This window comes from Dama dama, chromosome 12, assembly GCF_033118175.1.
Source record: "Dama dama isolate Ldn47 chromosome 12, ASM3311817v1, whole genome shotgun sequence".
NCBI classification, from domain to species: Eukaryota; Metazoa; Chordata; class Mammalia; order Artiodactyla; family Cervidae; genus Dama; species Dama dama.
In genome coordinates, this window is record NC_083692.1 from 338,601 (window position 1) to 350,411 (window position 11,811).

Sequence of the window (11,811 nt, forward strand, 5' to 3'; positions counted from 1 at the left end):
TCAGCCTGACCCCAGTCCAGCAGTTAGGGGTTTCCAGGTCTCCTCAAGAATCCCTCCGTCACCCCAGACACATCCCTCCCAGTGCCTTCCCTCAGAGGGGCTGAATTGTAGGGGAACCAAAGAAACCAAATCTAGTTCACATTAGGCTGATCTGTCATATCTAGTCAGGATCCGTCCATCCCACCAATACCCTCACCCCGACTTTCCCCTCACCTTCCTGCCCTGGACACTCCACCCAAGGCAGACAGACCAGGCTCTGGACACTGGTCTGGGCTTCTTCTTCCACAGGCACCTTGGCCTTGAGCACTCCAATGGCCATGAGGCCGAACAGGTCTCCAGAGGAGAGCACTGAGGGAGATGCCGGGAGAACAAAGTGGAAGCCCACGATGAGAGGTGGAGGCAGCAAACCTGGGCTCTAAGCCAGCTCTATAGGAAGGACACGGCGCTGGTCCCTGAAGCACCACAGACTGCTTGCCTGGGCAGCTGAGTGAACGTCTCTGTGACCATACACAGGATGGGAATGCCTGATCCTGTCTGAGATGGGGGGGGGGGGGGGGGTGGAGTGCGACAAAACGGGACACTAGCTTCGTCAATTGCTCTGTGTCCAGGGAGAGTTAGGAAAATGCTCAGCGTTTGTTCAGGTAAGCAGGACACAGTCCGGAAGGAAAGTCTTCATCCCTGTCTCACACAGACCATCCAGTAGCTTCAGGCTACTCCCTGCACAAAAGGTGGAGGAGAAGGCTCAGCTCTAAGGTCTGACTTAGATTAGTAAATCACTGATGAAATCTGTTTATTTTCCTTAGGCCAAACATGCTTTCAAAGACATCTCCGTATACTTCTCCAAGGAAGAATGGGAAGAGATGGGAGAATGGGAAAAAATCCGATATAGGAATGTGAAAAGAAACTACGAAGCACTGATTGCTATAGGTAACAGGAAGTGCTGGGTGCCTGTGAGCCTGGGAAACATCAAACAGGTCTTCACCCTCAGTGTTCACTGGGCCCGCTCTTAGGTGGCTTCATCTGCTCACAGTTCCCTTTTGTGTGGAGACTAAGGAAATGTTTACAGTTTTGTACCAAAGGGAGGTTGACCCTGCAGTGCAGAGCTCACCTCTTGCCTTATTCTAGATTCCCCCAGCCCATCCTACTGATTCCCTGACTTTGTGACACTTCCCATTGCTTCTATGCTTTGTTTCTCCTTCTTAGAACAAATGTTTTGCTTCTTTCCAGGTTTCAGAGCCACTCGACCGGATTTCATGCATCACCGCAGGCAGGTCATCAAACCCCAGGTAGATGACACTGAGGATTCTGATGAAGAATGGACACCAAGGAAGCGAGGTGAGAGGCCAGGAGGATTTGGAGGTGTCTTCCTGAAACCAGCCTGGGCTTAGGTCTCAACTACATCTCAGCCAGTAGTAGGGAAAACATAATTTTCAGCATTCCAAGTGGTTGTGGCTGAATATTGACATTAGCCTGAATGAAGATGAATGTATAGGTTTTCCAGTGTAATTCTCAAAAGTTTTATGGTTAAAATTTATCATTCTTTTTACAAAGAATTATTTTTGCTAACCATTCTTAGTGAAAGGCAGTTAAAGAAACCTTAGAAATAAATTCACCAAACAGATTTAATACTAATCTCATTGGTTATTGGATTAAATCTCTTCGAAGAGGAAATGATTAACATATTATGTCAAGATACATTATTTATGTATGTATATGAAACAAAACCCATGATCTTCTTACCCTAAGGTTAAACTAATTCTATATTTTGGTTCTGGGAAAGGGTTGGAGAGAACGATTTATTCTCCATGATCTTTCCGACATTTTACTGACCAGAGATGGCATCAGGTAAATAAAATGAAGTCAAATTATTATAAAATAGAAGTGAGCAGCTCACTTCCTCTTCTGCTGCTCAAAGAGTTTAGAAGAGTTAATCTGCCTAGACTGGAGAAAACAATTTAGATAGTTCTATGATTCTCCATCTATGGATTTCTGTTCTCCCAGATTTTTAAAAATTATTTATTTAGTTTTGGCTGCACTGGGTCTTCATTGCTGTCCATGGGCTTTCTCTGGTTGCGGTGTGTGTCTTCTTGTTGCAGAGCATGTGCAGGCTCTGTAGTTTGTGACACACAGACTTAGCTGCCCCGAAGAAAGTGGAATCTTCCTGGACCAGCCATCAAACCTGTGTCCTCTGCATTGGCAGGCAGATTCTCATCCACTGTGCACCAGGGAAGTCCCTCTGTTCCCTTAGGTTATTAAAACTAGGGAAAGGAACATGAAAACCAAACCTTTGGTTGTCTGCAAAGGTTTTGACATAAGGAGAGATTCTTCAAAGGGAATACATACGCCTCGGTTCACCATACACCTGCACGTCTTTATTTACCTTTTTACCAATTTCTGAGTGTATGGCACACTGTTGCTAACTATGTGCACGGTAGTGTTAGTGGCCATAGTGCTAATCGCTCAGTCATGTCTGACTCTGCGTACCCATAGACTGTAGCCCACCAGGCTCCTCTGTCCGTGGGATTCTCTAGGCAAGAATCCTGGAGTGGGTTGCCATCTCCTGCTCCAGGTGATCTTCCCAACCCAGGGATTGGGCCTGCATCTGTTGCATCTCCTGCATTTCAGGTGGGTTTTTTAACCGCTGAGCCACCGGGGATATATAGATACACATGGCTCTACAGCAAATCTGTAGAAATGTTACATCTTGCGTGACTGAAGCCCTAACCCACTGAGTGACAATTCTCCAATCCTTCCTCCTCACAGCCCTTGGCAACCACGATTATATTTTCTGTTTCCATGGATTTGATTAATTTAGATACCTCATGGAAGTGGAATCAGGCAATATTTGTCTTTTTTGATTGGTTCATTTCACTTAGTATAATATCATCAAGGCCCTTCCATGACGGAGCATATGACAGAATTCGTTTTTAAGGCTTTCAAACATTCCGTTGTGTGCATGTGGATATAATATCTGTAACATATTTCTTATATAAAATATTTATCTTTAATCCACCAATGAACATTTAGATTGCTTACACATCTTGCCCATTGGGAATAATGCAGCAGTGACCATACATGTGCCCACTATTTAGTCAATATCTTGCTTTCAATTCTTTATGGAAATACACTCTTGAGTTGGATTGCTAGATCATACAGTGGTTCTAATTTTCTGTGGAAACTCCATACTGTTTTCTAGAAAGCTTGCAACATTTTACATTGCCAACAATAGTGTATAAGGGTTCCAATTTCTCCATATCCTTACCAAACTTGCTATTGTCTTCTTATACACATTACTCACACAGAAGGTTTCAGCTTGTATTTCCCTATTGATTAATAATATTGAGCATCTTTTCATATGTTTGTTGGCCATTTGTGTATTTTCTCTGGAGAAATGTCTATTCAATTCCTTCTCTCACTGTTATTCAGCTCAGACTGCCATAAAAAAAGCAGACTGCATCCCTTAAACCACAGAAATTTGTTTTCTTACAATGCTGGAGCATGGAAATTTGATATCAAGGTGCCATCATGGTCAATCAGGGTCTCTTCCTGGCTTGTAGGTAGCCTTCACACTGGTGTATGCTTAGTAACCCCTTATCAGATGCATATTTTACAAATATTTTCTACCATCCTATAGGTGGCCTTTTCAACTCTGTTCACTGTGTCATTTGCTGCACAGAGGTTTTAAGATTAATCTCGTTTGTCTATTTTCACTTTGTTACTAATACTTGTGCACTTGGTACCATATCTAAGAAATCATTGCTGATTCAACGTCCTGAAGCTTCACCCTTGTTGTCTTCTATAGTCTTATCAAGTCTTGCATTTAGGTCTTTCATCCATTCTGAGTTGATTTTTCTTCAAGATGTGAGATGTTCATTATTTTGCACATGGTTATTTTGTTTCCCCAGCACCATTCATTACAGGGATTAAACTTTCCCCATTATCTTGACACCCTAGATGAAGATCATTAGACCATGTATCCAAGAGTTTATTTCTGGCTGTCTATACTGTTCCATTGATTGACATATCGGTCTTTATGCCAGCCAGCCTCCTCAGTGGCTCAGCAGGTGAAGAATCTGCCTTCAGTGCAGGAGACACAGGAGATGCGGGTTCACTCCATGGGTTAAGGAGATCCCCTGGAGAAGGAAATGGCAACCCTGTCCAGTGTTCTTGCCTGAGAAATCCCCTGGACAGAGGAGCCTGGTGGGCTACAGTCCAAAAGGTCACAAAAAGTCAAGAAGACTGAGCGACTAAGCATACATTTATTGCCAAATCTACACTCTTTTGGTTCCTGTACCTTTGTAGTATGTTCTGAAATCAGAGGCCTCCAGCTTTGCTGTTCTTTCTAAGATTGCTTTGCCTATTTGGGGTGCTCTGAGATTCCATGTTAACTGTTGGATGGATTTCCTATATCTGAAAAAGCTTCCATTGGGATTTTAATATGAATAGCATTGAACCTTTAAATTGCTTTGGGTAGTATGAACAGCTTAATAATATTAAGCTTCCAAATCCATAAACATGAGACACCTATCTATTTATTTATGTCGGATTCCTTTCAGCAATAGTTGTAGTTTTCAACACATAAGTCTTTCATCTCCTTAAGTTGATTCCTAATTACTTCATTCTTTTCAATGCTATTATAAATAAGATTATTTGTCCAGTGGGTAAGACTCCACACTCCCAATGCAGAGAACTTGGGTTCAGTCCCTAGTCAGGGAACTAGATCCCACATGCTGCAACAAAGACCTGGCACAAACCAATAAATAAAAATAAATATTTTTTTTTCATTTAGCTCTTGACTATAGCTTTAAAAAAATAAAAAATAAATAGGATTGTTTTCCTATTTTCCTTTGTGCAATGGTCATTCTTCATGCATGGAAAAATATTTGAATGTTGATTTTGTACAGTGCAACTTTCTGTGCAGGATCTTTGTCTGTGTGGATTTAAAGATCTTTTTGCACATAAAACCATGGCCCTGGGACCAGACATAATTTTTCTTCCTTCTTGCCAAATGGAAGCCTTTTGTTTCCATTTCTAACCTAAAGCCATGGCTTGGAGTTCTAATATTATGGTGAACAGAAATGTTGATAATGGGCATCCTTTCCTTTTTTTCTTGATCTTTTTCACTGATGACTATGATGTTAGAGGTAGACTTTCAATATATGACCTTTATTATATTGCAGTCACTTCCTCCTATTTCTACAGTGTTGAGTACTTTTGTCATGAAAGACTAGGAAATTTATTAGATACTTTATGAACATCAATTGAGGTACAGATGAAGTTTCAGTTTTTTTTTTTTTTTATTTTTAAGATAATTATGTAATGCTCCCAGTGGAACCATGGGAGATGATGATACAGAAATCATCTTCCATTCCTCCTTTGGTAATCATTGTCTTTGTCACTCTCTGGCTTAGAATTATGTGTCCTTAATTAGAATACCCAGTTTGGAAACATTTACCAATGAAAACACTGATTCTCATCATTTTTTAGGTAAACCTTCTTTGATGGCCTTCAGAGTGGAGCACAGTAAACACCAGAAGGTGAGTATTTCCCAAATCCTGTTCCCAAAATATCCTTCTCATGTATCCAGTCACAGGTGAGAATAGGAGAAAACACAGAGATCCTGCAGACGGCTGCCTTCCTGCCCTGGATCTTTAGCACACTGTCTGATATCATCACCATCTTTACAGTCAGTAAGAACAACAACAGTAGTCGGCGGTTCTGTTGTTACATTATTTTCATAATATTTCAGACTTTAAGCATTTTATGTGAATAAACTTACTTAAACCTTAAATCAATCCTACAGTACCTATAAGTAGGTATATAGCTATCACCATTATAAATCAAAAAAATGAGGTAAAAAACATTTGATTATATGCCTGAGATCACAGTATCACTGGTAGTGCAATCTAAACCAATGCATGTTCTCTAAACCCCTTACAAACTGATTAAACCTTCCATAGTTCTATGAAGCTTATTCATACATCTTTATGTCATTCATCTGAGAGATGTTTTCAACCTCAGTTCTTTTGTGCTGTGCTAGGGAGGGATATGCTAAGACATCTGACTAAGGGAAACTTAAGGACATGCTGGGCAGTTTGTAGAGTGGACAGCCTAAGATGAAGAAGCTAAGGACATGCTGGGCAGTTTGTAGAGTGGACAGTCCAAGATGAAGAAGGAGACGGGATCCCTACCTCAGAGCCTCCCACTCCAATAAGAGGAAGCAACTCGCAACCCTGAGAAGCCTCAGGTTTATGACTGAAAAGCAACAAATAAGAAAATAACAGAAAGACTTCACATAGATTACCCACTTTTGAGTAGAAACTCATCATCCGAGCATCATTTCAAATGCTCATTCCTGTAGGAGGGAGTAACAACTCCTTCCTCTGAGCTCTAATCAGGCAATTCTCCTGTTTGGAATCATTTGTTTAGCCTGCCCCTGTGTTGTGAGCTTTGAGATCCTAGCCCACACCCATTCATTCTCAGAAGTCCAGGACCAGCTCAGGGCCCCCTAAATGTTTGGCGAATGAGTGACTCCACAGTTAAGCATTCATCTAGAAGTAGAAAGGTCAAAGAATGCTGAAGATAGTATCTGTGAGCTAGACTTCAAATATAGATGCAGTTTAGGGAATAAATTGATACCAGGGATGTACGCACACGTTCTTACTGTATTAAGTAGTTCACACAACAATTTGTTGAAGGTTATTAAATTTCATGTCCACTATAATATTAAGAATTAGCCTGTATACCAAAATTAATGGATCAGGAAACTGAGTAGAACCAGCTAGTCATACAGCCTTGTTCAAGGAGAACTGATGAGACCAGCTACTTTAATTCCAAACATTGTCTCTAGGACATGGCAACCTGCAAGTTTCATCTCATTTTCTTTATTGTCTAAATGTGTTTCTGCCAATCGTTTTTTCTCTTCTTAATCTCACTGCTTTGTCACCTTATTTTCCAGATGTGTTTTGTCCCCTCTGTAATTTTCCATACTTCCTAGTCCATCAAAGGGCTACTAATTAATATAAACCCCCTGGATCTCTCTACCAGCCCTTACCCTCTTCTTTCCCTGACCTCCAGCTATTATCCCTGCCTTGCTCTCACTTTTATGCTGAAAGTTGCAGGGGAAGAACCTTAAGATATGAATTCTAGTTTTGATTCACTATCCATGTAGGTCCTTTTGTTACACTCCAATGTTCAGACCAACCACCGCACCCCCCCCCCCAAATCAGGTATTTCTAAGAATTGTTAAAGTATTAACTAAAGTCATGCATGTCAAAACACTTCATAAAGTCCTAAAGAACTAAAGAACTGCATGTTGTCTTTTACTCACATGGAAGAGAATGTCCACGGCACCATTAAGTAAGGAATCTAGTTTGAAGGAATTGCCGGGAGCAGCAAAATCGCTAAAGACAAGTGGCTCCAAGCAGGCTCAGAAACCAGTGCCCCATCACAGAAAAACAAGGACCCCTGTACAGCACCCCAGACAAAAAGTCGGTAAGAGAAAATTTGGGGAGTTCCTCTAATTAGTTCCGCTAATCCCTGTAGAAAAATTAATAAGTATGGCCTAGGTTTGTGGCATGGACTTTGGGTAGGCGGGGTTTAAGCTGGACTGATCTGAGACACGAAGTTAGCACTGGGGCCTTGGGAAAATCTTATACATTTTCTGAGGTCCTGATTGCTATCTGTAAAGTGAGGATAAGGATACATAACTCATACAGTGCTTGAAAGCCTTACATTAAATGCAAAGGTCTGACACCTACAAGTAGTTCAATAAATCCAGCTGTGATAATGGGAACCATGCTTTGTTAGTGTTTATGCCCAGACCTCTGCTCAGTGCCTTACATATCATGTGCACTTAACATATATTTTCTGAGTAGATGTGTCAGTGAACTATTTCCTAAGTAAGAAGGTTGGGAAGTTAAACCTACTAATGGGAAGTGCAGGAAGCTATCACTGAACTGGGCATCTGTGGTCAGTGGAGCCTCAGTCTCCTGAACCAGTAGTTAAAGGGAGAAGAAACAAAATATAGAGAAAAGACTTCCTGGGGATAAAGTGGTTAAGGCTCCACACTTCCACTGCAGGAGGTGTGGGTTCCATTCCTGGTCAGGGAACTAAGATACCACAAGCCATGCAGTGTGGCCAAGAAATAAATAATGTGACATGAAAACATAAAATTACAAAAGTAAAAGTTTGAAAAATACATGTAAGAAAGTTTTAACAAAGTGTATAGATGGACAGGTAGGAGAACTCACACTTTCTGATAAAACAGGGACTAACTCCCCAGACCCCACCAGCCTTGCTTAGCTTCTGTTCTCCATCTTAGAACTCAGAGGAAAGGAGACTGGAGTGAGGAGGTACAGTCTACGAGAAAGAAAGGGCCACGTGTACCAAGAGGTCAGCGAGCCCCAGGATGATGACTACCTCTGTGAGTGACCCCGCTGGCCTCCTCACGGAGAAGGGGCTACGAGGCCTTGGTCCACTAATCTCACCTCACCATTTGGTCCCCTGGCCATCCCCTTCCTCTATGACTTGGGGTGCAGGATCGAAGCCAAATGCCATGAGTGTCCCAATTCTTTCTGAAGGGCTTTACGACCAGCAACATCACTATACCTCTTCTCACCCCTGTTCTCACCTCCAGATTGTGAGGAGTGTCAGAACTTCTTCATCGACAGCTGTGCTGCCCATGGGCCCCCAACCTTTGTAAAGGACTGTGCAGTGGAAAAGGGGCATGCCAACCGCTCAGCCCTCATGCTGCCCCCTGGGTTAAGCATCAGACTGTCGGGCATCCCTGACGCTGGGCTTGGAGTGTGGAACGAGGCGTCCGATCTGCCGCTGGGCCTGCACTTTGGCCCCTATGAGGGCCAGATCACAGACGATGAAGAGGCCGCCAAGAGTGGATACACCTGGCTGGTGAGAAGCACCCGTTTCCCTGTTCTCTGGGCTCTAATCACTTGTACGTGTTGGGGGGTACTTCATGTCTACATATGAGGATGCAGATGGTGATAACACGGTCGGCAATGACACAGTCAGCCCTGTGTACTGTGTGCCCCAGGCGTGAACACAGGACTTCCATCTAAAGGTCAGAGGAGAGGTGGGAACACAGTGTACAGACACTCAGGACCTCTATCTAAAGGTCAGAGGAGAGGTGGGACCACAGTGTAGAGACACTCAGGACCTCTATCTAAAGGTCAGAGGAGAGGTGGGACCACAGTGTAGAGACACTCAGGACCTCTATCTAAAGGTCAGAGGAGAGGTGGGACCACAGTGTAGAGACACACAGAAGTAACTCCTCCCTTGTGGAGCCCTTGCCTTCAATGAACCAAGAGACTCAGACTTGGAATGATGAGTAAGGGGCTTACCGTGTGGTCCGACTGGCAGTTTAATCCATGCAGGCTGAAAAGCACCAATGACTACAAAGGGAAATAGCTCTTCTATTGCTTCCTACCAAAAAAAAGAAAAGAAAGAGGAAAGCTTGTAACTCTTTCTCTGACACTCAGATCACCAAAGGAAGGAAATGCTACGAGTATGTGGATGGAAAGGACACGTCTTGGGCCAACTGGATGAGGTGAGTGCAGTGAGTCTGCAGTGTGTAGACATTGAGACTCCCTCCATCCCACGCGCCTTTCCTTCTCAACCCGGCTCCCTCAACAGCTTTCACATCTTCCTTCCTCTTTTCCCTCCATATCATGCTCTTTCATTTCAAAAGACACTAGAAAGAAGGAAATGAAAATATGGCATGTGCCGTCAAGATACAAGTCTATATGCTGAACAATACTGGTGGACTTGAAAACAACTTGAGGAGTCTAGATTCACCAGGGACACTTTAACTCACTTAATGGACACTTACCACGCACTTTATGTTTCGGTTTAGACAGTGCACTTCGTTACTGAAGCAGATCACACAACCAATGTCCTTTTGGAGAACATACTGCAGACAGACATTAGCCAATTGATTTTAGGAACAGTAACCTTATCTTTTCTATCTTTGAGTAACTGCACAGCGCCAGGATAACCTAACACAGGAGACCTTGACTCTATGTGGGCAACAACCTCCTCAGGCCTGGTTCCAGTGACAAGTGGGCCCTGAGGCCTCAGAAGGAATGAGGGGCAGCATGGCCCTGAGCAGGGCCATTCTCTGAGGGCCTCTCCTTTCATCAGGGCAGGCAGACAGTGAACACAGTATTACTGTTCTGTGTCTCAAGCTATATCAGAGCTCTCTCCAAGTTTCCGTGGGAGGGGGTGGGCAAGCGAATAGGGCCCTGGATACACGTGGGGAGATGGGAGAAAGCCTCGGGAGAAAAGGCAAGCTGGGGTGAGTTCTGTGGGCTGCGTGTTAGCCAATGAGCACCAAGTCCTGTGCATGGAAGAGAACTTAATTCAGAGTTTAGAGGAGCTGGAGGTCACCAGCCTCACGGACAGTCCAGGTGGAGATGAGTCTGGAACTAGGATCTGGAAAATGGCTAATTAGGTAAGGAGAGAAAAGCATGGGAATTCACATAGCCTGGTTGAAGGTGTGAACAGAAGGTCCACATGAGGGGCGGCCTCAGAGGTGGAAGGCAAGGAGCTGGGCATGGTCGGAGAGTGGAGGACACTCATCACCTGAGGTTTCTTTCCCGTTCCTGGCCTCGACCCCAGGTATGTGAACTGTGCCCGGGATGACCAGGAGCAGAACCTGGTGGCCTTCCAGTATCACGGGCAGATCTTCTACCGAACCTGCCAGGTGATCAGGCCAGGCTCTGAGCTGCTGGTCTGGTACGGGGACGAGTATGGTCAGGACCTTGGCAACAAGCGGAACAGCCGGGGGAAGCGTGAGCTTGCAGCTGGGAGAGGTGAGTGTCAGCCCTCTTCCAGCACCCCACCCCATCCTGGGAGCCTCCGTGGTCCGATTTCGGAGCAGAGTACAATCCAGTCCAAAGTCAGTTGAGTTGCAGTTAAAATGCCTCAGAATTTGATTCTTTTCATATGATTGTTAGGAAAGATTTTTATAGTAAAAATGTTAGTTCTAATTTTTAATATTTCATGCAAAAAAATATGTAACATCACCTTCTGCTGAAAGGCTTAGAAGCAAAAAGCAAGTTTTCTAGCACCTACTAGCTCTCTGCCCTTTACCTCTTTCTTCCTTATTCCCTCCCACTTCTTTTTTTTTTTTTTTTTTTTCACTAAAATAAAGACATTTTATTTTAAAATATTTATAGGACACAGATATTTAAAGAGTCACACTAGGAAATTTATGATTGACATCTGCCAATTTAAAGAAAGTAAATGGAATTCCTTAGTCAGCAGTATTTTTTTTTCATTTATTTATTTATTTATTTCATTTACTTATATTAGTTGGAGGCTAATTAGTTTACAATATTGTAGTGGTTTTTATCATACATTGACTTGAATTAGCCATGGATTTACATGTATTCCCCATCCCGATCCCTCCTCCTACCTCACTCTCTACCCGTTCCCTCTGGGTCTTCCTAGTGCACCCGGCCCGAGCACTTGTCTCATGCATCCAACCTGGGCTGGTCATCTGTTTCACCCTAGATAATATACATGTTTCGATGCTGTTCTCTCGAAACATCCCACCCTCGCCTTCTCCCACAGAGTCCAAAATTCTGTTCTGTACATCTGTGTCTCTTTTTCTGTTCTGCATAGATAGTTATAGGGTTATCATTACCATCTCTCTAAATTCCATATATATGTGTTACTATGCTGTAATGTTCTTTATCTTTCTGGCTTACTTCACTCCGTATAATGGGCTCCAGTTTCATCCATCTCATCTGAACTGATTCAGATGAATTCTTTTTAATGGCTGAGTAATAT

General features: G+C 43.1%; 1 protein-coding gene across 1 annotated transcript in view; it reads left to right on the plus strand.

The window, feature by feature from the left end:
• The first annotated feature begins 317 nt into the window (after window positions 1-317).
• Window positions 318-11,811, plus strand: part of LOC133065907 (histone-lysine N-methyltransferase PRDM9-like) — a 389,343-nt gene continuing 377,849 nt past the window's right edge. The window contains exons 1-9 of the mRNA XM_061156384.1: window positions 318-393; window positions 811-927; window positions 1,228-1,335; window positions 5,488-5,537; window positions 7,338-7,494; window positions 8,324-8,425; window positions 8,639-8,910; window positions 9,498-9,565; window positions 10,636-10,829. Coding sequence (XP_061012367.1) covers window positions 318-393; window positions 811-927; window positions 1,228-1,335; window positions 5,488-5,537; window positions 7,338-7,494; window positions 8,324-8,425; window positions 8,639-8,910; window positions 9,498-9,565; window positions 10,636-10,829 — 1,144 coding nt within the window. The remainder of the gene's footprint in view (window positions 394-810; window positions 928-1,227; window positions 1,336-5,487; window positions 5,538-7,337; window positions 7,495-8,323; window positions 8,426-8,638; window positions 8,911-9,497; window positions 9,566-10,635; window positions 10,830-11,811) is intronic.